The sequence below is a fragment of the Nomascus leucogenys genome, chromosome 20 (genome assembly GCF_006542625.1).
Source record: "Nomascus leucogenys isolate Asia chromosome 20, Asia_NLE_v1, whole genome shotgun sequence".
NCBI lineage: Eukaryota > Metazoa > Chordata > Mammalia > Primates > Hylobatidae > Nomascus > Nomascus leucogenys.
In genome coordinates, this window is record NC_044400.1 from 75,332,896 (window position 1) to 75,358,924 (window position 26,029).

Below are 26,029 nucleotides of genomic sequence, written 5' to 3' on the forward strand. Positions count from 1 at the left end.
GAGGTACCAGAGATACATTGTTCAGTAAGACAGATGGAGTCCATGTCTTCACCACAGAAAATTTTTGACTGCTTGTCATCAGGTGAGTTAGTCGCAAAGATGGAAGAGAACCTTCTGCTCCTTCTGTCACACTGCAACACCTTGTGTAGCACATCTTAGTCCTGAATTGTGCAGTTCCTTAATGCAAAGCTTGTCTGGGATTACCTGGACAATCAGGCATAGGCAGTAGACTGAAGAGGCAGCTGATTCTGATCAAAGGAAACAGTGGTTATGAATGCAGCTTTGGCGTCAGATTCCCTGGCTCTGAATCCCACCTCTGTCCCTTATTGCTTACCTGTTTGTAGTTGTGTGACCATCTTCTCTGTACATAGTCAGGTTTTCTGTTGCTGTGTAACACACTACCCCCAAATTTAGTGACTTAAAAACTATTTTATCTCATAATTCTGCAGGTTAGGTCTTCAGGCAGGTGTCAGCTGAGAAATTCTTCAATTCTATGTGGTGTCAACTGCGATCACTCAGTGGCTTTCAGCTGGAGGAGGGGCCAGCCTGGAGAGGTCAGGATGGCTTTTCTGGGAGCCAGCTGAACCCTTCTGTGTCTCCATGTGTTCTCTCTTGCTGGGCATCTTACAGGTGGCTCAGGCCTTCCATAGCCACTGTTCTGAAAGATGGGAAGTGTAAGCTGTTAGCTCTTAAGGCCTGGGCCTGGGAAATGAGCACAGCTTTGTAAGCACAGAATCTGATTAAGGCAGAGCCTGCACAGGAGGGAAGGAGACCTAGACTCCACTACCCCATGGGAGAATCATCAGAGAATTTGTGGCCATCTTAAATCTGCCAAATTCCTCATTGTCCTCACCTGTAAATGTGGATAATAGTAGCACCTATCTTATAGTAAATGAGTTAATAAGTGTAAAGGGCTTAGAATAGTGCCTGGCATCTAGGAAACATAAGTATTTGTCATAATCATTACTATTATTAGGTATAAGATACATTTTTGTATCTTTAGCGGTGGCTCATGCCTTTTATCCCAGCACTTTGGGAGGCTGAGGTAGGCAGATTGCTTAAGCCCAGGAGTTCAAGGCCAGCCTGGGCAACATAGCAAAACCCCATCTCTGCAAAAAATTTTTTAAATTAGCCAGGTATGGTGGCACATGCCTGTAGTCACAGCTGCGGCGGGAGGATCGCCTGAGCCCAGGAGGTTAAGACTGCAGTGGGCTCTAATCGCACCACTGCACTGTAGCCTGGGTGGCAGAGCTAGATCCTGTCTCAAAAAAAAAAAAAGAATGGTGGGAAAGTAGTAGGCGACAGCTCAGCTGAACCCTGATCTGGAAGGTGGGAGGGTCAGGTATGAGTAAAGTATTCCCAGGACAGAACCAAAGACTTTCAGAGGAGAGCACAGGCAGAGATCTGCAGTCCACCTGCTCAGAATCACCAGAATACCTGTGATGCAGTCACCAGGCTCCACTGTAGACTGACAGAACAAAACCCTGGGATGTACCCAGGAATCTGCATTTTTAACAAGCTCCCCAGGTGATCCTTACGGATTATTACAGAATCCTTCCATATGCCAGATAATAGTCTAAATGTTCACACAGGTAACCGCAATAACCTGTGAGATAGGGTGAAGACAGTGGGTCACAGAAAAGTCATTTGCCCAAAGTCATATAGCCAGTGAGTGGTGGAACTAGGTCTCCAACCCACCGACCGGCCAAGAACATAGCTGGTTTGGGGAGCTACCAGTAGTTCATTTTGGCTGCCACATACTTGGAGTAATGGGAGATAAGTCTAAGTGAGAAGTAATCTAACTAAGAAGCTTAGATTTGGGCTTAGTGATGTAGTGACTTTTTCAGCAATGCTTAAGTACTGAGAATGAAGGCAAAGAAAGCAGATGATGCCTTTTTAGATTTTTAGTACCATACTGCCTTTTTTTTTTTTTTTTTTTTTTTTGAGATGGGGTCTCTCTCTGTCACCCAGGCTGGAGGGCAGTGGTGCAATCATGGCTCACTACAGCCTCAACCTCCTGGGCTCAAGCAGCCCTCCTACCTCAGCCTCTCAAGTAGCTGGGACTACAGGCATGTGCCACCATGCCCAGCTAATTTTTGTTTTTATTTTTCATAGAGACAGGGTCTCACTATGTTGTTGCCAGACTGATCTCGAACTCCTGGACTCAAGTGATCCTGCTGCCTCAACCTCCCAAAGTGTTAGGATTACAGGTGTGAACCATCACGCCTACTGCAGACTGCCTAACCTTCATAGTCTTGTCCCAATCTGGTTCCATTTCTTCCAACTATTTCTCTTCTATAAATCATCCCCTACTAGACTGCGTCCCTAGACGTCCAAGACCATGGCTTACTGGCCTGTGTATTCTAGCGTCTAGCTCTTACCTGTTTTGTTTAGTCGTGCATCATGCACTTCATGTGTGTGTTTCCCTCACTAGAATTTCAGCTGCATGAGAGTGGCGACCTGACGTGTTTTGTTCATTGTTGTGACCCTACAGCCTGGCACACAGTAGTCAGTTGGTGAACAGAGGCTGAAGGATGAAACTTGCAGTGTCTACACAATGGCTTCCCATCTCATTTGGAATCAGAGTCAGGGTTCGTAACAGGGCCCGCAGGCCTGGGCATGATCTGACCCTCTGTCCCCTCTAGGATGTCATCTCCTGCCACTCACTCAGCCACACCTGAGCCCAGCAAGCTCCTGCCTCAGAGACTTGGTGCTTGCTGTTCTTTCTGGCCCAGGTACCTGCACAGCTCCTTCCCTTCCTTCAGGCATCTGCCCAAGTAGCCTCTTAGACAGGCACAAAGGCACGAGTAAGGGGACCTGCTGCTTTGCGATGTCTCTTATATCATTGTCTGGTGATGTTAGATATTTTGACCTGTACCTTATCTCCCAGAATAGGCCCCTAATTTCCCCAACTTCTAATTCAGTGACCTGCGTACAGGTGTTCGATAAATATGGATTTGATCTTAGCCAGCTGGCTTTTCTTTCACCTTATACGTCTTTATATATGTGTATATTATTTTATTTTTCATTTGACATATTCCTAAGTAGACACAGAGAAATACATACAGTATTAACATGGTCATATTCTAGATTTGTACTGTTTAAATTCTGTGGCTTTTAAAATATAAATTACAATTTCAATCCCTCAGCCACATTTCAAGTGCTCAGTGACTATGTGTGGCCAGTGGCTACTGTATTGAGCAGTGCAGATAGCATTTCCATCATGACAGATAGTTCTGTTGAACAGCAGTGGTCTAGATGCCTCAGAAACAGTTGTGTGTGTGTGTGTGTGTGTGTGTGTGTGTGTGTGTGTGTGAGAGAGAGAGAGAGAGAGAGAGAGAGAAACTGATGGGAGAGTGAAGCACAGATCAATCAGTAAATTTCAATCCCATTTAGTTTCCAGTGAGGTCCTTAAGAATATCTGTTGTATCTGTGATTTTTTGCTGTAGGTCACTTGAATGGTTGAGCATGGACCCTGTTGCCACCCACAGCTGCCATCTCCTCCAGCAACTGCATGAGCAGCGGATCCAAGGCCTGCTTTGTGACTGTATGTTGGTGGTAAAAGGAGTCTGCTTTAAAGCGCATAAGAATGTCCTGGCAGCATTCAGCCAGTATTTTAGGTAGGTATTTTAGACTTAATTCTCCTAGCTGTGAATTGAGGGGAAAGCTCTTTTAGTATGGAAGTATTCATATTTTGTTCTCCTTGGATTTCACTATCTTTATCTTTTTATAGCACATTGGATTTTGTAGGAGTTGTTTTAATTTTTAAGTTTGTTAATCATTTTTATTATTTTTGCTTTTGTGTTTAGGGTAACCTGAAAAGAAAAGACGCTCTTAAGTAAAATGAATTTGGGATGATTGAAAGTATTTTGGTTCTTTGTCTTTCATTTTAATAATTCTGGCTAATGTCAATCTTCTACATATATTTCTTATCCTTTCAAGATAAAATGATGGAGGAATTAAGTTCCTGGTCAGAATTTTTCTGTGATAAGAAATCAGAGGGGAAAACATATTCTGTGTGTTGGATTTTTCTTTTCTGTTTTTCTTAATTAAAGCATTTTAGTTTTTGTTTCTCATTTGAATATTCTAAGAAAACTTACAATCATTTTGGCTTATATGAAATATTTATTTATAAATAATGAATAATACCAGGACGTTGTGTTTCAGCTTATTTAAACATTATTCTGCATTCCCAGTTACTTAGGAGGCTGAGGTGGAAGGATCCCTTGAGCATAGGAGGTGGAGGCTGCAGTGAGCCGTGATCATGCCACTGTACTCCAGCCTGAGCAACAGAGCGAGACTCTGTCTCTCAGAAAAAAAAAAAAAAAAATCATTAGAGTTAAGTGATTCTGCGTAAATTCATTTTGTCGTTAGCAGGTTTATCTCTCTTTAAATACAGTACTCTTTCTTTTTAAAGTACTTTTTGTTTCCAAAATGCATACCATTTTACTGCTCTAGTAGACAACGTGGGACATGATTTGCTCTTTCTTTGATAATCCTGAATCATCAAATTGAGTCTCAGTTATTGTATAGGCCACATTACACATTGTAATGAATCAGCTTCTTAAGGTAGGTAGCAGGTGTTGTTCCTGTGAAAAATGGTCGCAGACTCTTGGGTTTGCTATCACCTGTTTTTTTCTGTCTTCCCAGGACAATTAAATTTTGATACTGTGATACACAGGCTGATTTGCACTTAAAAACAGAACTGAAGGCTGTTTGGGGGAAATAGGTGACTGCATTTGACAAAATGTCTTCAACTTACTTACCTGAGCTTATTATTTCATACATAATAGAAATTTGTTCACCTGTGACCTTGGCTTGTACCCAGAATAAAGTGCCTGGGCTTTAGAGTGCCTTTTGGTCTTCACTAACTCTTAGGGTTTTTCTCACTATTGGTTTTTGAACTGCTGGGTGGCTGAAAAACCTAACAGCCAAATAAATTACTGGTTACAAAGGAATGGTGTGGAGGGTTGGTTTATTCTAGCTATTTTTATTTTAAGTTTTCTAGGCACTTAGATGTGGAAATATTTGTGTATATGGTTATGGCCTAAAATATAATACTTGTGAGACTAAATATGAAATATTGAAAAGTGTATATTCTTTAATTTTGTATACTCTATTAGTATGTATTTAATATATATGGATAATTACCTTTTGAAAAAATATTTAGAGCAATCTTTTATTTCTTAGATCATATTGGGAATTATCTTAGAATCTTCTTGATTTGTGGTTTATCAGTCATATTACTGTATGTAATTTTTTAATGTGTAAATTTGAGTATATTTCAAAAATTTACTTTGAGATATATTTTGAAGTCTGCATACCCAATCTACTACTTTAATTCATCTGAATTATTTAGTTGGATGGTTTGCCAGATTGTTTTAAAGGATTAAAACATACTTATGTTAAAAGTCTTGACATTCACAGAAGGATAGTATTTTTTAATATTAATATATGAATGTTATAAGAAAAAGACAGTGTGGATTTTTGACACTGTAAACAGATACTCTTTCTTTTACCAGGAGCCTCTTTCAGAATTCTTCAAGCCAGAAGAATGATGTTTTTCACTTGGATGTTAAAAATGTCAGTGGCATAGGGCAGATCTTGGACTTCATGTACACTTCTCATCTAGATCTTAACCAGGACAATATACAAGTAATGCTGGACACAGCACAGTGTTTGCAAGTTCAAAATGTTCTGAGTCTGTGTCACACATTTTTAAAATCAGCCACTGCAGTACAGCCACCTGGCATGCCTTGTAATAGTACATTGTCTCTGCAAAGCACCCTGACCCCAGATGCTACTTGTGTTATCAGTGAAAACAACTACCCCCCTCATTTACTGCAGGAATGTTCAGCAGATGCACAGCAGAATAAAACGTTGGATGAATCACATCCACGTGCTTCGCCATCAGTTAATCGTCATCACTCCGCGGGTGAAATCTCAAAACAAGCCCCTGATACTTCAGACGGCAGCTGCACAGAACTGCCTTTCAAACAGCCAAATTACTATTACAAACTCAGAAACTTTTACAGTAAGCAGTACCATAAACACGCAGCTGGTCCCAGTCAGGAGAGAGTCGTTGAGCAGCCTTTTACTTTCAGCACCTCTACAGACCTTACCACGGTAGAGAGCCAGCCTTGTGCTGTCAGTCATTCCGAATGCATCCTGGAGTCTCCCGAGCACTTACCTTCCAACTTCCTGGCCCAGCCTGTGAATGACTCTGCCCCACACCCTGAGTCAGACGCCACATGCCAACAACCTGCCAAGCAGATGAGGCTCAAAAAGGCCATTCATCTGAAGAAACTCAATTTCCTGAAGTCACAGAAATCTGCAGAGCAAATATCTGAACCCAAGTCGGATGATGGTTTGACAAAGAGGATAGAATCTTCTAGTGAAAATACCCTAGAGAAAGCTAGCAGCCAAAGTGCTGAAGAAAAAGAAAGTGAAGAAGTCGTCAGTTGTGAGAATTTTAATTGCATTAGTGAGATGGAGAGGCCTGAAGACCCAGCTGCCCTGGAAGACCAGTCCCAGACACTTCAGTCCCAGAGACAATACGCGTGTGAATTATGCGGGAAACCTTTTAAACACCCAAGCAACTTGGAGCTTCACAAACGGTCTCATACAGGTAACTGATTCGGTACCCACAGGCAGAAGGGAAGGACGTAATACAGATGCTCAGACACCACTGGCTCTTCTTGTTTTTGTAAGAAGTTTTGCTATTGTTTGATGTCATTGATGATTTTAAACAAAATAAGGGGGATTAGCTACTTTTTATTGTATATTTTTGGTGATGCATCTGACTTAAAGTTTTGTAAATGGTTTTATAAAGCCACTTTAAAAAGGTGCATACTTTCAATTTTTATTTCAACTTTATTTTTATATGACAAGCCATCCGTCTCTAAAGAAGTATAGTAATTTTGGTGCACTCAGAATTTCAAATTAATTCTAAAATGGATAAGCTATATTTAGTTGTCTTTTTAGAATTAGATTAAGCTTATTTTTTGAAAGCATCATATAGGTTAATTTAGACTAACAATTTAGTTTGAATAATTCTACAAGTTCTCTTGGGAGGAATTTGAGTATCTAATTTTTAAAATTCTAATTTGGGAATCAGGAAGTAAACTTTTTAATAAGAATCAGCTTTAACCATTTGATATTCTCAAAAGAAAATTCTTTCAATTTAAACATTGAATTTTCAAAGTTTTGTTATCTTAATTTATGCCTCTTTCTCTTTCCCAAAAGATTTTTTAAGGTATTTTCTCTCTCTCTGTCTCTCTATACACACACACACACACACACACACACACACACACACACATTGTGTTATACAATACATATATATTACTTTTCTTCCTATAATTAAACATGAGTTTAATAGCATATTACAGATGAACAACAATTACCTTGTAGGCATGAGAAGTAACATGCAACAGGACACTTCCACAACAGCTGCTTTTAAGGTGTTTGTATAATTGCGTTTGTTGATGTGACCTTCTGTTATCACTATGGATTCCCAGTTTGCATTTTACTACCTTGTATTATTGGGAGATTTCTTTGATAATTGTGAAAGCCCTTTATACATTTTAGTGGATTTGAATATAAAGTACTGTTATTATCACTAGTAGTTCAAAATTATTCCACGTGAAGGCAATATCACAGACTTAGTTTTGCCCTGACAAAACTTTAGATCATTCTGTTTGCCTAAATCTCCTACAGCCTAATGATTACTGCAATTTTTTTTTTTTTTTTTTTTGAGACGGAGTTTTGCTCTGTTGCCCAGGTTGGAGTGCAGTGGCATGATCTCGGCTGACTGCAACCTCTGCCTCCTGGGTTCAAGTGATTCTCCTGCCTCAGCCTCCCGAGTAGCTGGGACTACAGGCATGCGCCACCTATTTTTTGTATTTTTAGTAGAGACAGGGTTTCACCATGTTGGTCAGGCTGCTCTCGAACTCCTAACCTCAAGTGATCTGCCCACCTTGACCTCCCAAAGTGATGGGATTACAGGCGTAAGCCACAACGCTTGGCCTGATGGCTGTAATTTTTTATTTGTGAAACTTACCTGCTTAGCTTTTAAAGGAATCAAAAATTGTTTATTCTGGGAGAACCTCTTTGAATGACAGATACAGTCACGGCAAAGGTGCTTACTGGCACATAAATATTCTACCGAGAAGGGCAGCAATTCTCAAAGTATGGTCTGGGGAACCCTTTTTGGGGGTCTGTGAGGCCAACACTATTTTCAAAATCGTCTAAGATATTACTTGTTTTATCTTCCTCTCATGAGTGTACAGTTAGTCTGCCCAAAGCTACATGATGCTTGATGAAGTCCTCACCCTGGTGGCCTGTGAAGTGTGTATTTACCTGTTCTAAAGATCACTCTGTTTTCATTTCTAATATGGTAGATATCAATAGCTATAGCCCATATTAACAAAAGCTCTTTAGGACCTCAATTTTAAGAGTGTGAAGGGGTCCTGAGGCCTACTGGAGTAGGATTGTTAACCTTGGTCATTTATTAGTCTTAGTAACTGGTGACCTCTCTCTCTTTTCAAATTCTTATATTTCTTATGGGGGCTTTAACTTATTATCTGTCACCCCCAATAATTTCAGACATAAATGCAGTTTCATTTATTGCAATAAAGAATTAATGTAATTATTAATTTATTATTAATTAATATAAATATAATTATTCAGGGTGAAGAAAGCCATTAGACATTTTCAGGATAAAATAAAATAAAAATATCCTAGAATGAGCCCAGAAAGCTAGTAAGCTGCTTTCTTCAAGGTAGCAAACCCCAACAATATAGTAGGAAGGGAAAACATTATTGTTACTTTTTAAAGAAGATCTTAATGAAACCATTTGATTTCAGGGAAATGGAGAAAATGAGAGGTTCTTAGTGTTCAAAGTCTATTCATTAGTGTTATATAGATTAAAGGCAGTACCATGGAGTGTGCTTTTAAATTCAGATCATGTTCTATAGGCCACATTTCAGAACAGCTGTGGTTTTTTTGTAGTAGAGTACCATCCTTACAATCTGTTCTATCCCCAAGTGCAGTTACTTAGTTATTGAAATTAGAGGTGATAAAGAAGTCCGCAGAGGAGCACATCTCCCGAAATGAAATCTTACTTTCTCCCGTGAGCAACCAAGGCAGGAAGACTGTGCCGAGGGGCTCTTTCCCTTTCACACTCATGCTTCAGGAGGTCCTACTGTGTTTGGGGCTCTCTGTGCTGATACCTTTTGTGGTGTGAACAAGTGACCCTGTTTCTGTTAGGATTGGTGGTTGGGTGGCATCAGGCTGAAGAATAGGTGAGCAGGATCGTACTGTTCAGCAGGAAAACTCAATCACAGGAAAAGACCACTTCCAGAATGTGGGTCTGCTCTGGATGCAAATAAAAACATTGATTTTAACATAGGTTTTGTTGGAGAACAGTTTAATTTTTTAGAGGAAAATATTACTTTTATCATCTCTGTGTAGACATAAAGGCAAGAGAGAAGTATAAGGAAGTAGACACTCCCTATTTTCATACCGTTAGGATGCAGAATGTAATGCCATTTTGAAAGTACATAGGAGGTCATTTAAACAAAAAATCATTGAACAAATACTAGTAATGATTTTACAAGTTGTTGTTTTGTTTTGTTTTAGGTGAGAAACCTTTTGAATGTAACATTTGTGGGAAACATTTCTCTCAGGTGGGAATACTCTTATTTATTGTTAATAATTGGAAACCTGCAACACAGTGTTTTTTTATTGGAAATAAGACATACTTTTGTACTTGTGAGAGAAGCCTCTAATGATATCTATAACTTAAAGACTTCAGAATAAATCAGGCGAAATCCTTTTCAAGAAAACAGATTTCTAGTTCTTTGAAAGAAAAATAGCATTTTCATGTGTGAATTCTTACAATACTTTTTTCCCCTTGCTAAGGATGAGTCCAAACTTAGCATATGTCTTCCGTTTCGTGAATGAAGTTCACAGTAAACCACCTTGAGCTTGGTGTACCTGGAGGCTGCACATTGTGCTGGGATAGGCTGAAGACAAGTAGTCTCCTTATTCTTGTTGGGACTGTAGATTGTAGGATGCTGGAAAAAAGATGAAACAAGTTTTGTTCCCTGTTTTGACTGCTACCTTTAGCTGACCTCCATTAAGGTCATTTGGACACATAGTCATGCAGTCCTTGAGGAAACATTTGTTTTACCCTCCCATGGGCCAGGGGCTGTGCTGGGCGTGGGACACAAAGAAACCTAGAGACCTAATGTTTTCTAGAAAGTGGCTCGTGGGAACCTACTCTCTCTGAAACAGAAGGGAACTATTCACCGCCATGTGCAGTGCCCTGGGCTTCCAGAGGTAGATCATACGGAAGCTGCTGCAGGGCGTGAGGGCGCAGCTCTTCAGGGCATAGTCACTGGCACGACTGTCTCACACACAGCATGGTAGATCCTGTGGCAGCAGTGCGTGCCTCTGGAGCTGGGAGGCAGGCCCTGCAGAGCTTGGAAATGGCAAGCACCGTGTTTGCTCGCATTCCCCCTAGAGCAGATTCTTCCAGTTTCTCTTCATCTGTTGAGGGTGTCAGTTCCATTTGCTCACACACCCAAACCCGCCATCTTAATGACTCTTCACCCTCCTACTCTCTGACTCCCTGCCTGCTGGGATTCACCAAGTCCTTGCAGTCTCTCATCGCATACTCAGTTGGGTCACGTCTTCATGGGCGGTTAGTTTCTCTGGGCCTGGGGCCATGTCTTCTCTCCCATCCAGGAGAACGCCCGGCAGCCAGCAGGTGTTCAGGAAGGATTTGATAAGCTGAGCTGAGTGCTTGTCCCTCCAGCCGCCATTCTTGATGAGCCCCCGCTTGTTCCTGCCAGCCTGGCCTGGGGTTCAGAGCTTGGCCTCTGGGGCTGGACAGTCTAGAACTGAGCTCTGCCTCTGTCAGGGCTTCACTACCCTGTGACTTTGGGCAAGCTCACCTTTTGCCCCTTCAGTTTCCTTATCTGTGAAACACGGATAACAAGATTAGTTAACCCCATAGAGTGTGAGGAGTAAATGACGTAATAATGGAAAGTCCTTAGAGCAGGGCCTGGCACATAGTAAGCACTCAAGAAACGCCAGCATTCCCTACCTTGTTGCCATCCACTTTCTCCTGTCCTGTCCATCCTCATGACCCCCAGATGCCGGTCTTTCTGAGGCACCTCCCCTTCCCCACCATTTTCATCTCAGCAGCTGTGGTTTGATGGGAAAAGCATGAGACTTGGACTAATGACCATGAATAATTAGCAATTGCGACTTCTCTGGGCCTCATTTTTCTAATTCTTAAAATACGGATAATACTACTTCATGGAACTAGTGGGAAAACGAAATGAAAAACTAGAGCTGAAAGCCCTTTATACATTTAAATTATGATTAGAGTAGAAGTTCCATCCTTCTCATGCCTTCTCTGACTCTCCATAGCTGACCATATGAATTAAAACCAGACATTCAGTCAGGCTGCAGTCCACCTCCACTCCTCTCTCCTGGCACGGATCCCTGGTGCCCACATCAGAGATTCTGATTCTGTGATTTGGAGTGGGGCTCAGGTATTGGTGTTTTTTTTTTTTTTTTTTTTTGGTGGAGTCTCGCTCTGTCGTCCAGGCTGGAGTACAGTGGCGCAATCTGGGCTCACTGCAACCTCCGCCTCCCAGGTTCAAATGATTGTCTTGCCTCAGCCTCCCAAGTAGCTGGGACTACAGGTGCATGCCACCACGCCCGGCTCATTTTTTATATTTTTAGTAGAGACGGGGTTTCACCATGTTGACCAGGATGGTCTCAAACTCCAGACTTCGTGATCCACCTGCCTCAGCCTCCCAAAGTGCTGGGATTACAGCCGTGAGCCACTGCGCCCAGCCAGGTATCAGTATTTTTAAAAATTCAGCAATTTTGGTGTGCAGTCAAGGTTGAGAACCACCGCTGTAGCCCTTGACCTGCACTTGCTCTCTCAAATCCTACCAAGGGTAGCCCTGCCCGATCCAGAAACCGTTCCCTTCTGTATTCTTCTGTGTACTTTTGTTAGGTTTCTATGACTGTAGAGTCATACATAGTGATAGTTTTCAGATGTGGATTGCTGCTTTATTTTCATAGTAAAGTATGAATTTTGGTGAACAAGGAACTGTTTTAATGTTTTTTGCAAGCCTACAGTGTCCATGTGCTGTCCATGAGCTCTGCTGTGTGCTGGGAGGGGGGACAGAAATGGCCATGGCCTCCAGGAGCTTATTGTTTAGAGGAAGCAACAAACGTGTAAATGATCGAGTACAGTGAAATGTTGGAACTGCTGACAGATATCTACGGGAACAGTGTGGGCAAAGAAAAGACAGTAGTCCTTTCTACCTGAAAGGTGTGTTTGGGACAGCACGAGGCCATGAAATGCTTGAGAGATTGCTTAGGTGAGCCCTGCAGACAAGCAGGCACTGGGCAAGCCTGGCATCCCTGGCATGCTGGGGCAAGAAAGCAGTCAGATTGTCTGCATAGGGATGCGTGGTAAAGAATGCCCACTGGCCCATCCTCCACCGTATGCCTAACATTATTTTCTTGTAATGAACTAGAATAAATGTTTGTGGTTACATGGAATTGGAATGCTGTTGTATAAAAACATTTACAAATAAGAATCTCTCATCCTGCTTGCTGAGAATTCAGTATTTAGTGGGTTAGTCTTTTTAAAATAGTTAACCGCAGCCTGCATTATGAGTATGGCATGCCAGCATAAGGAAGTTAGCATCATCTTAGAGTGACCACAGAAGCTGCATCTGTGCGTGTGACTGGACACCGTATATGTCCAGATCTCTGCAAGGAAGAGTCGTGTCATACTTTAAAGGAAGAGTCATATCATACTTTAGAGTATGACTGAGTCACACTCAGAGGGAAGTGTTTCCTCTGTGGCGTAGAACATGGACTGTTTGGAGGGCACTGGAGAGAACCAAAAGAGTGACAAGTTTTGAGCGCTTGTCATTTGAGAAATGGGAAAGAAAATGTGGCGTAATTACCTGTCTTTGGGAGAGGAGTAGGATTGCTTTTGTTCCTCCAAGTAGGCAGAAACAGAAACACTGGGCAGCTGGTACAGAGAGACGGGTTTGAGAGGCAGTACTCTCCCAGCAGCGCTGTCTGGCCAGCTGTCTGCCTGAGTCCGGGGGTGCTAGTGCCTTCTGCAGGATTACCCTTTAGGAGGCATTTCCAGGGTGCTGATGTGGACTCATGCCAGAGGTGACAGTGTCAGCCATCCATGGTGGAAACACAAAAATAAGGACACTTAATGAGCTTTGCCCAAGCTATTACATTTTCATCTCTGAGGTTATATTTCCCACACCTTTACCGTTAAATGTCCTTTTATCAAAATAGTAGTCATTGTTTAAGTGATATCTCTATGTTAAACCTTACATTTTTTTTATTTTAATTTTATTGCTGTGTGAAATCCTAAAGTCTTGAAACTCCTGAGCTAGCTGACTTTTAAGATCTGGGATCTCTTTTATCTCTAAATGATTACGATTCCTGACTTTTTTTGATATAAACACTCAACTGCCATGAAGAATGCTTATGATAGGGAATAGATGCTGAGTTTGTTCATGTTTAAATACTGAGGTTCAAGTACCTGTCAGAAGGAGTTTATTATAAAAATTGCTCAAGGCAGATGTTAATTCTTCTCTACAGCATAGTTTTTCTGTTAAAAACTCTGACTCCATCTGAAGTTAAAATGTTATTAGAAAGGATCAAAGTTCTTTTACTGCTAACATCTTTAACATAGGTTTAACAGTCCAAACTTTGGAGTCACTAGGCAAACCTGAATTTGTGAATTCAGTCCCCATTTTATGACCCAAGGCTGGTTACTTACCTCTCAGAGCCTCTGTTGACTTCTCTGTAAAACATGGATAATACTGCGTTACAAGACATTGCGATGACTAAGTTAAATACTCTTCGCAACGGTTTAGCAAAGAGCTTCATTCATAGTCAGTTCTTAATAAATGAAAGCTATTATTACCACTTGCTAGAATTTTTTTTTTTTTTTTGAGACGGAGTCTTGCTCTGTCGCCCAGGCTGGAGTGCAGTGGCATGATCTCCGCTCACCGCAAGCTCCGCCTCCTGGGTTCATGCCATTCTCCTGCCTCAGCCTCCTGAGTAGCTGGGACTACAGGTGCCCGACACCACGCCCGGCTATTTTTTTTTTTTTTTTTTTTTTGTATTTTTAGTAGAGACGGGGTTTCACTGTGTTAGCCAGGATGGTCTCGATCTCCTGACCTCGTGATCCACCGGCCTCAGCCTCCCAAAATGCTGGGATTACGGGCATGAGCCACTGCGCCCGGCCTACTTGCTAGAATTTTTATGGACACAACTATAGGTGATTTCTAAGACACGGTCTGTGCACCTAAGATATCCTTAGTACTAGAATATATCAAAAGTTTACCAAAAATAAAAATACTGACTAAAGCTCTAATAATCTGGACCTGAGTTTGCTATGTAACCTGGAATAAATTACCTGAATATACTATTGGATTTTTTGCATGGCCCATTCCATTAGTTTTATTTAATCTGCTTTTATATTATTTATCAGAAATATGCATTCCTGTATCAGGGAGAAAGATTATTTTCATTATCTATTTCTAGTACAAAATAGGTAAAGAACACTTTAAAGATTTTTCTACCACTTAAAATATTAAATGGAAGATCGTTTGATTATATTTCTTTTGAAAACAAGTAATTGTTAAGCCATTTTTAAAAAGGAAAAATGCAACATCGCTAAGAATTAACCCAGAATGCATTTCATTCAGAATACATAGTTTACAAAATAACCGAAGAAAGAGGGCTCTAATTTAACAGTTCAGCAGATGGTGCTATTCCGATTATTATGTAACTGATCAGCTTTTCTGAACTTTGCAAGTGACTAATTTAAAACACTGGTGTATTATTTTTAACTCTCCAGTATGTGTTTCCTGAGTGGCAAAGTTACTGTCATATTGAATATTCAAAACACACTATTTCATTCATAGAAACTCGTGCTTCCTCAAGGTTTCCCCAGAAGTAGAGGAGTTTAGATTCATACCAACCAGTATTAATTTCTGGCCCCACCATGTAACTGAGACAACTACTTTATTTATCTGAATACAATGGTAATTGTACAGTTTATCTGAATACAGTGTTAGTTGTACTATTATCTCAAGAAAATAGATGGTAATTTGATAATGCATGTGAAGGCGTAATTTGAAGTTCAGCAAATGTATATCGCTGTTGATATTTGTTTTATTGTTATTAGTAGCCATTCTATTAAAAGCTGGACATTTTCCAAAGTTTTGTCGAACTCTTTCTCTTTGGTTATTGAAAATAAACCTGAGTTTTTTCGAAGCCACATTTATCATATTCTTAAATGTAATGTCTAACTCTGTTTCCCAGAATTTGATAGACATGATGAATCTTTCACGTTATATAGTCCACAGATGGCATTTTTTAATACTTGTGAATCCTAGTTTTCATTCACAAGTCGATATCAAACTCATCTTCAAATCTTAACCATAAATCTTAATCTTTGCATTTTATTTAAAATACAATTTGCAAATTAAGAAAAGCCCTGTGTGTTAGTTGGCTAGTATTCATTCTTGTTTTTTGCTTATCTTGTGTATGACAGCTGCTCATTTTTACCACTGGGTATATTACCTCATTTCAGTAGGTTTTCCTTTTTTTTCTTTTTCTTTTTTTTGCAACAGAACACTGTACAAAATTAAAATGGGGAAAATAACAGGTTGAGACTATTAACTTAATTACAGCAATGGAAGATTTTCCAAACCTAATCTGAAACATTAGCAATTAGCTTTTTAAATATCTGAGGCATTTGCAGTTTTAATTTCGCTGTACTTTAGGTAATTTAATATTGATTTCCTGTTGATTAGTACATAGAAATCCATCTGATGATCTCCGTTTCAGTGCTATTCTTCGCAAAGCCTTGCTAGTTTCAGAAATTAGGAACACAATGGCCCTGCACTTGAGAGGTTGCTGTGATTCTCCTGATTTGCCCTTTTGCACAAAGGTAAAATTGAGAAACCTGTCAGAAAGAACCAAGTGTACTTGCCAGAGGAAGTACTTTTTGGAAATGTCTTCCCTTCTTTATGAACAGAAGTATGTTTTTTAGAAAGAAACAATACTGAAATAAGGACATATGGTGCTTTTGTTTATTTTAAATACATGGCCCAAATAAAATACGTCAAGGCCTGTTTAAAGTCCAGGCTTGGCGACCACCAAAGCAGCCTCCACAGGGTGCTGTTTAAGAGGGAAGCACTGCATAGTGCGTGCCTGAGCTAGGACACAGCCAAGGGCTCACATGGAGGACGGGGTGGAGACACATCCCGTGTGCAGCAGGTGGCCAGCCACTCTGGCTGCTCTTCATGCTCTTGCCCATGGCTTCTTTTGAGTTGTGTGTAGCTCATCTTCATCTGGAATTTGAATTGGAACCTGGCGAAATGTGTCAGTTTTCCTTTTGAATTTATATAATTTAAAAAACCAAAAACTTTCATTATTGGCGTGTTTTTCTTTTCCTCTTTTTGCAGGCAGGTAACTTGCAGACTCACTTACGACGGCATTCTGGTGAAAAACCATACATCTGCGAGATCTGTGGAAAGAGGTCAGTGCTGGGCGTGTTCTTCCGTGTGGAAGGGAGCATGTCTAGTCTCAGTGTCTTTGGCAGTCAGTGTCCTCTGAAGTGGTGGCTCGCAGATGAGCCACATGTGGGCTTACCCTGCCCCTGCAGAACACAGGTAAATTCAAACCTTCTGGCTTTGCACGTGACACACGAGAGAATAATAAAAAGAAAAGTTAATTCAAAGAAAGAAAATCTGGGACAGGAGTCCCAAAAAGGAAATGGGGTTTTAAATGCGACAAAATTATTTTATACTAATATTTTCATTCATTCTAAAACTGTCTCTGAAAATATAATAGATTAATGCCCCCAAGGAGGTGACTGTCTAGTAGGGGAAATGGGACTTGCCAGCCGAGTGACTAGATTTCAGGAGAGAAGGAGGTGGTGGAAGGTGCCACAAGCCGTGGGTCTGTAACAGCCTGTGAGAGCTCTGCCCCAGGGAGGAGGAAACTAAGTCTTGATGGCTGGGTAGGATTTTGACCTGGCAAAAGAGAATCTGACTCTTGAGGTGGAATAAAGTGTGTGGCAGTTCGATTCCTCTGCAACGTGGTATAAATGAGGAGCTCTTCCCCTGCTGTGTGTGCAGGCTGGCACCCTCGACCCTCCTTCCTGTCCTTGGGCTGTACGTCCATCAGGCCATGTACTCCATCATCTGGTGGTTGTGCCAGAACAACAGGCATCAGCCAGGACTATACCAATCACGAAGCTCTGTACGCACCTTGGTTACGTAGCTTTTATATTCATCTATTTAATCATTCATTGATTCAACATTTTTTAGACACCTGCTGTATGCCAAGTGCTGTATGGGTCCATAAAAATAAACAGTACAGAGTCTCTGCCTGTCACAGATTCATACCGAAGCATCTTGAGACAAGAGATAGTCATGGGGTCAATTAGAAGTCAGTGTCCTCATATTCAGTCTCAGCACATGCTGGGGAAAGCCGAGGAGGAAGCGACTCTCGATTCAGTTTCAGGAAAACCATTTCTCTGCCAATGGTAGAAAACAAACGAAAGCTGCGGCGGGCAGCGCGTCTCCCTTTCTGCTGTAGCTACCTGAATGCTGAAAGCCAAGTTCAGGGCCCGGTATCATCTGTCGCTCCTTCCAGATGCCTGGGAGCATAGACCTCTTGCCGCCTCTGATGACATCACTTCACTGTTGGCCCCTGCATGTCTTGTTTTGCGTGGTGTTTGAAATCTGAACCTTCTGAATTCCATTTCAAAGTGAGGCATGTGTTTATTTTTTATTTATTTTTTTGAGACAGAGTTTTTGCTCTTTTGCCCAGGCTGTAGTGAAGTGGCTCAGTCTTGGCTCACTGCAACCTCCACCCCCTGGGTTCAAGTGATTCTCCTGCCTCTGCCTCCCAAGTAGCTGGGATTGTAGGCACGTGCCACCATACTCGGCTAATTTTTGTATTTTTAGTAGAGACGGGGTTTCGCCATGCTGGCCAGGCCCGTCTCGAACTCCTGACCTCAGGTGATCCACCCGCCTCTGCCTCCCAAAGTGCTAAGACTACAGACATGAGCCACCGTGCCCAGCCAAGGCATGTGTTTGAAACCAGATCTACATGCAGCATCTTCCTCAGAATATAACATACTCTGCTATCAAGCGTAGTGGAAAGGAAAGAACATAGATTTCCATATCTGAGGGCCTGGGTTGGAATTACTGTCTAAGGCAAGTTAGTAACCACCTCTAAACTTGGTTTTCCCATCTGGAAAGTGGGGGTGAAAATGCCTGCCTGGCAGTGTTGTGGAATGACTAGATGGGATAATGGTTGTTAAACATGCAGCCGATCACCTGCACACAGCATCTGCTCAGTGAATGCTGGTTCCCTTCCTTCCTTTGTTCCCTTGTTCTCAATGTTAGGACTGATAGGTATAAGTCTCTTGTGCCTCAGAAAGAGGAGAGCTTATTCTCTGGGGATATTCACAATGGAGGGTGACAGCCATACCTCTTGGTCCCTGAGACTCTGAGCTCCTGTTTGCATTTTACTTTATAGTGAAAAGAGCGGGAGTCGCACCTGGCTAGACCAGGGCAGAACTCACTGTGGGCTCTCTCAAGGTCATCCTCCTTGGGTTGGCACCACCCAGCTAGGGTCTCTCCCATGAGACCCCAGGAACCTTGGCAGGACTGCAAGGGTGGAAGGGGCATTTGGCTGTGAACTGGGGACACTCCTTTTTCACTCTCTTTGTGGCCCCTAAGGTAGTGATGCTGAACCGTACAGTATCTGATCTTGTGCTCTGTAAAACTGAGGAAGAAAGTGTGGTGAAATCAGGTAGAAAAAATGCTTTAAAAACAAGACACTTGCATCATGTTCTGCTTTCCTTAAAAAAATAGAAAAGAATTTTTTCCATGCACGTTTCAGATGAAACCAGTCCAGTTCACGTTCCTTTCTGCAGCAGTGTCAGGAGCAGGTATCTCCTCCCTCAGCGAGTTGCAGTTATAAAGACCCACAGTAATGTGGAAAGGCTCTTAATTGAATTTTCAAATTACATTCTAGGTTTGCAGCCTCTGGCGACGTCCAGCGTCACATTATTATTCACTCAGGAGAAAAACCACACTTGTGTGACATCTGTGGTCGAGGTACAGCTGAGTGTTTTCCTATTCTTCTTGAAGATTTCTGATTAAAATGTTCTCTGTCCTTCAGCTTAACACCTGTTATGGTCTCTCTAGGGTTTAGTAACTTCAGTAATTTGAAGGAGCACAAAAAGACACACACGGCTGATAAAGTCTTCACCTGTGATGAGTGTGGAAAGTCTTTTAATATGCAAAGGAAGTTAGTAAAGCACAGAATTCGGCACACGGGGGAGCGGCCTTACAGCTGCTCTGCCTGCGGTGAGTTTGGTTTTCTGGCTGTCCCCTAGTCATCTGTGTGTGGGAAGGGCTTTGTCCCCCAGCCCTCATTAGCTGATTGCGTGTCTGGGATGAGCCCTTTGTTTTCTCCTGTTTTTTTTACTGCCTCACATGATCTCTCGTTTATTCCTGCGTTTGTGTGTCAGGCATTTGCTGCTTGTCTTTGAGGTATTAGGAACTGTCCTAAATGCTCCCAATACAAAGATGACTAAGACAGAGTCCCAGGTGCTGAGGGCTCTTGGTCCAGATGGGAAGAGGGAGGGTGGCTGGGAAAGTAGGGGACAGCAGGACGTGTGGCCGCACATGAAGGAGAGTGGCGGTCCGGCCAGAGCATTAGGAGCACATGCTGGGGTCAGAGGGTCGGCTTCTATAGGTCACAGACTTACAGAGCAGATGTTATTCTCGTGGGCACTTGATGCTTCGTTTGAGAGCGGAGAGCTGGCAGCCCTCGGTTTCAGGGCACCTGACTGCTCCGATGAGGACACAGAGGCTCAGGGTCAGGTAGCTCATGACCTGTGATCACAGCATTGGAGCCAGTATTCCTATACACATGGCCTCTAAAGAGGGAGCATGTGTACCCATGACAAGTAATTGAGATGCTTATTGAATCATGGGCAAAACTATGTGTGACAGCAACTTTTATGAACTATTTAGACCAAATAAGAAATGCGCAGAGTCCAGCTGTAGGGAGCCTGGATTCAGGGCACCATTCAGAGGGGCACATTCTAATTGTAAGTGGAATCCGAAACCGGCAGGACTTCTGCATATAACCAGAGGAAACTTGGTTTTTGTCCCTGCATTTAAACTGTACACAGATCTTCTGGATACAGATTTAGGCAACTCCATGACCATTCTGATCACTCTTAGAAAGTGAAGTTTCATCGCTTTAAATCACTAACGTAGGAGCCTACTGTGGTGGCGTGTGCCTGTAATCTTAGCTACTTGGGAGGTTGAAGCTGGAGGATCTCTTGAGCCCAGGAGGCCGAGGCTGCAGTGAGCTGAGATCGCACCACTGCCTGGGTGACAGCGAGAGCTTCATCTCAAAGCATCAGTAATGTAGTCTTAAATCACTAATTTAAAATGTCAGTTCTAAATAATTATCGTAACTGTGAATTTGATTTAAAGGTAAATTTTGTCCTCCTTCCCCAGCTAGGACTTGCTGCTGCTCAGACCCTGCAGTGGAGGAAGTGGGGCCTTCCGTCCCCTCCACCCCGCTCAGGGTTCTGACCTTTGCCGGCCTCACTAACACTGGTTTCCCACCCTGATGAGGTCAGCTTCTGGGGGATGGGGGAGAGCTGAAGAGAGGAGGAATGGTATGTGACAGGGTCAATTTTTTAACAGCTTTGAGACAATATTCCTATACCATAAAAGTTACCAATTTAAAGTGAACAATTCAGTGGTTTTTAGTAGATCACACAGTTGTATAACTCTTAACACAGTCTAATTTTAGAACATTTTCATCACCCCAGAAGGAAGCCTTATACATTAGCAACCCCATTCCCAGCCCTGGCCCCTGGCTGCCACTCATCTAGGTTCTGTCTCTGTGGACTTGCCCATCCTAGACACTTCCTATGCATGGACTCATACAACATGGGGTATTTTGTAGTCGACTTCTTGCACTAAGCAAATCAGCTATGAACATCCGTGTACAAAGGCTTGTGTGAGGGTGTGTTTCCATTTTCTTGGATATATAGACAGTTCTCTTTTAAGAGGGTTTCACATGCTGAGCTTCTCGGTGTTTCAAACTGCTCACAGGCTCGTGCGCTCTCGCTGTCTCGTGCGTGTTGGGCTTCGTAGTTCTCAAGTCTGCCTTCCCTGTCTTCCCCCAGCATTTCACTGTACTTTCCCAGATGCAGGCCTGCACTACACAGCCATGCATTTCCGTCCAGCTGGCGTCTTTCCTGGCTCCCTGGGTTTAGTGGCAGCTTACTATAGGGAGGCTTCGTTGGGGTTTCAGTGCCCTCTGGGCAGCCTCCCCTACTGATTGAGAGCAGCTCCGGTATGCCTCTTGTCCAGTGGGTGGCAGCCCTCAGGCCTGTATTCAGGGGCCTGCAGGCCCACAGCAGTGTGGCGCCCACCCGCCTGTCCCCTACTAGACCTACTGTGCAGGAGGTGGGTGCCGTTCCCCTGTGCCCTCCTCGTGACAGGACACAGGTGGACCCAAGCTCCTCTCGACTTGAAAGATGAAGGGGAGACACCCATACTCCTCTTTCTTGGTGGAAACTCTGTCATGACTAAACATTTTACATATTAAGGATGCTAAAAGTGGTTGTCCCATCTTGTTCAGCAATACAACTATTGAGAATTTATCTTGAAGAAACAATGTAAAGAAAGATAAAAACTTGGCCAGGTGTGGTGGCTCACGCCGAGGCCGAGGCAGGTGGATCACTTGACGTCAGGAGTTTGAGACCAGCCTGGCCAACATGGCGAAACCCCATCTCTACTAAAAATACAAAAATTAGCTGGGCATGATGGTGTGTTCCAGCTACTCAGGAAGCTGAGGCACAAGAATTAACTTGAACCCGGCAGACGGAGGTTGCAGTGAGCCAAGATCATGCCACTGCATTCCAGCCTGGGCGACAGAGTGAGACTCCGTCTCAAAAACAAAACCAAACCAAAAAAAGATAAAAACTTTATGCTAGAGGAGCAAACAGTTGGAAGCAGCCAGCATGTGCAGCAGTGAAGCTTCTAATTCACAAAATTCCGCATGTCTGAGTAAAGTGTGTGTTATAGGGACAATGCAGAAACTAAATATGCTTTCACTCTAGTGTTTTGTGAAGGAGCCTGAGCCTTACATTGTGGGCAAAACACAGACATGAAAGCAGAAAGGCAAAGGTCACTGTGATGTGTTGTTGCAGTGTTTTGGTTTTTGGTTTTTTAAATCTTTTTTTTTCTTTTTTTTTGAGATGGGTTCTTTGTTGCTCATGCTGGAGTGCAGTGGTGCGATCACAGCTCACTGCAGCCTTGACCTCCTGGGCACAGGCGATCCTCCCACCTCAGTCTTCCGAATACTAGGACCACAAGTATGCACCACCACAGCCAGCTAATTTTTATTTTTATTTTTTGTAGAGACAGGGTTTCACTGTGTTGCCTAGGCTGGTCTTGAACTCCTGAGCTCAAGCAATCCTCCCTCCTCAGACTCCCAAAGTGCTGGAACTACAGGTGTGAGCCACCTCACCTGGCCTACAGTATTTTTTATATGGAAAATGTGCCCAAAGTTTAGGCATGTAAGCTCACATCCAGTTTGATTATTCAAAGGCTTTAAAAAAAAAAAATAGCCTACCCATTGCCTGACTGGAGCTAGATAGTTGATAATTCAGATGTAATGTGAAAAGTTCTAAATATTTGTCCATGTGATGAGTTGTGCAGCTCATTCTTGGCTAATCTGTGGCCTTTGTAAGGTTATGTGCTGAGTTCCTTCTCATCTTACCTATTCCAATGGTGGAGCTAGATCCCTTACCTTTACCATATTCACAGAGAAAGGAAATAGAACCTGGACAGGAATGCATAAAATTTTGTTAAAAGCTGAATACAGGGCCAGGCGCCATGGCTCATGCCTGTAACCCCAGCACTTTGGGAGGCTGAGATGAGCCGATCACTTAAGGCCAGGCGTTCAAGACCAGCCAGGCCAACATGGCAAAACCTCATCCCTACAAAAAACATAAAAATTAGCCTGGTGTGTTGGCACACGCTTGTAATCCCAGCTACTCGGGAGGCTGTGACATGAGAATTGCTTGAACCCAGGAGGTGGAGGTTGCTGTGAGCCGAGATTGCACCTCACTCCAGCCTGGGCGCCTCATTCCCAGCACTTTGGGAGGCTGAGGTGGGCAGATCACTTGAGGTCAGGAGTTCAAGACCAGCCTGGCCAACATGGTGAAATGCCATTTCTACTAAAAATATTAATACAAAATTAGCCAGGCATGGTGTCAGGCATCTGTAATCCCAGCTACTCAGGAGGCTGAGGCAGGAGAATCGCTTGAACCTCGGAGGCAGAGGTTGCAGTGAGCCAAGACTGTGCCACTTCACTCTAGCCTGGGCGATTTTTTTTTTTTCGAGACAAACACCCGAATACACAAACACCTTTAGAAAAGATGTTTCTAAATTATAGATTGGCTGTGTTAGATTTATGAACATGTAGTGAAACTGACAAGAGCTGTGGTTTCTCAGCATGGGCTTGGCGGGTGCCCATGGCACCCATGTGCAGGGAGAATCAGTGAGAATCGAAGGGCTGACGCTGAGATACTCAAAACCCAAAGGCCGTCTGCTGGAGGGGTCCGCAGCTGGAGAAGCACCTCCCACAGGAATGGAAAGCCTTCCAGAGTGAGCAGGAGCTGTGAGGTGACCCCCTCTCCTCAGATCAGGGTTGTTCAGTGTCTTGGGAGGGGAGGGGAGAATCCTTCCAGAATGGCCACCGTAAAAGCATCTTTTTCCAGCCTGGGTATCATAGCAAGACCCTGTCTCTACAAAATGTATATGTATATTAGCCAGGTGTGGTGTCATGCACCTGTCGTCCCAGCTACTTGAGAGGCTGAGGAAGGAGGATTGTTTGAGGCTAGGAGTTCAAGACCAGCCTGGGCCACATAGTGAGACCCTGTTTAAGTAAATAAATAACTGTTTTTCTTTTTCCAGGGAAATGTTTTGGGGGATCAGGTGACCTCCGCAGGCATGTCCGCACTCACACTGGGGAGAAGCCGTACACGTGTGAGATCTGTACCAAGTGCTTTACCCGCTCCGCAGTGCTCCGGCGGCACAAGAAGATGCACTGCAAAGCTGGTGACGAGAGCCCAGACGTGCTGGAGGAGCTCAACCAAGCCATCGACACCTCCGACCTGGAGAAATCTCAGAGCTCAGACTCTTTCTCCCAAGACACGTCCGTGACGCTGATGCCAGTGTCGGTTAAACTCCCCGTCCACCCAGTGGAAAATTCTGTGGCAGAATTTGATAGCCACTCTGGCGGCCCCTATTGTAAGTTACGTTCCATGATCCAACCTCATGGAGTTAGTGACCAGGAGAAGCTGAGTTTGGATCCTGGTAAACTTGCCAAGCCCCAGATGCAGCAGACACAGCCTCAGGCCTATGCTTACTCAGATGTGGACACCCCAGCCGGCGGCGAACCACTGCAGGCTGATGGCATGGCCATGATCCGTTCCTCTCTGGCTGCTTTGGACAACCACGGCGGTGACCCCCTGGGCAGTCGAGCGTCTTCCACCACTTATAGGAACTCAGAGGGCCAGTTTTTCTCCAGCATGACTCTCTGGGGGCTAGCGATGAAGACGCTGCAGAATGAAAATGAGTTAGACCAGTGACGTACCACGCTTCTCCACGGTAGAGGCTTGTTCTCAGTTTGGCAGGCTGGTGTCAAGGCTGTAGGAGGACCCAGTTTCCCCGTGACGGTTCCTTCTAACTAGCCAGAGAATAGGCAGCTTCCCTCCTGATGATGGCTCATAATCTGAAGCATCTTGAGCTGGGGGTTTGAGGGGAAGGGCCTGCTGGCTCACCGTGAGGCAGGGAGGGAGGGAGCGCTGACGTCACAGAAGCAAAGGCTTGATGCTGTCTCCGCAGCTTCAGCTGTCGGGGGGAAGCGCATGTGCATTTTGTCAGCTGCTGTACATGTTGGTCATGTTAAAGGAATTATATATATATAGTATTACAAGTGTTTTCGCATTTTTACAAGATTGAAATTTGTAGCATTTTGTATTTACACAGAATTTATTTGTATATGAAACATACCATAATTTAATTTGAATAAATGAAACTTTTCTATATATTGTATGTTTCCTCTAGCATTTTTATTAATCTAAAGATTATAGGGGTATAAAAATAAATAGCAGCGAGGACTCACTCTGCAAGGATAAGAACCTCATCGGTCAGTCTCCTTCCTGGTACAGCGGGTTTCTGAGTGGTCAGAACCACCTGACTCCTGGCTGCCACTTACTGGCAATGTCATGGGTGAGCTATTCATCCTCTCAGGATCTTCTCTGGGGTTTCTTTTTTGCAGTATGAGAGGAACATCTTCCAGCATTTTTACAAGGCTTGACTGATCTGAGCACCTACTTGAAAATACCTGCCCAGCACCTGGCCCTTGACAGGGCTTTCTAAATATTTACTTCCCCTTCCCAGCGGGCTTGACAGCCTCTGCGGGAAGGAGATGTGCCCGTGGCGCTGTCGCTAGAATATCAAGGTGAGACTGTGGATGTGGCACGTCACAGGTGATCTGCTTATAGCACCCTCGAATACTCATGAGCAGCTCTAACTCAGAATTACAAGATACCCAACGAGAGACTAGTGAGGAAGAGAGGATTTTCATAGAAAAACAGCACAGTTGCAGAGTAGGGCATCAGCTCTGAAGTCCATTACAGGTGCATTTCCTGGTTTCCCAACCATCAGCTGCACTGTGCTCCTGCGAGGCTGGCTCAGCGAGCATCTGTTGTCCCAGTTGCACACACGGAGTGAACTTGGAACACAATAGCCGCACGTGAATGCAGATCTTCCTCCTTCCTCCCCGTGTCCTCTCCTCTCATGGCCTCCTCTGGCTCCTC

The 26,029-nt window shown here is 43.3% G+C and overlaps 1 protein-coding gene across 1 annotated transcript in view; it reads left to right on the plus strand.

Moving 5' to 3' along the window:
• The window catches only part of ZBTB49 (zinc finger and BTB domain containing 49), a 28,214-nt gene extending 2,955 nt beyond the window's left edge, over positions 1-25,259 (plus strand). The window contains exons 2-8 of the mRNA XM_003258481.2: positions 3,450-3,620; positions 5,523-6,628; positions 9,643-9,689; positions 16,551-16,624; positions 19,138-19,220; positions 19,311-19,472; positions 24,120-25,259. Coding sequence (XP_003258529.2) covers positions 3,469-3,620; positions 5,523-6,628; positions 9,643-9,689; positions 16,551-16,624; positions 19,138-19,220; positions 19,311-19,472; positions 24,120-24,796 — 2,301 coding nt within the window. The 5' untranslated portion in view covers positions 3,450-3,468 and the 3' untranslated portion in view covers positions 24,797-25,259. The remainder of the gene's footprint in view (positions 1-3,449; positions 3,621-5,522; positions 6,629-9,642; positions 9,690-16,550; positions 16,625-19,137; positions 19,221-19,310; positions 19,473-24,119) is intronic.
• Positions 25,260-26,029: the final 770 nt, after the last annotated feature.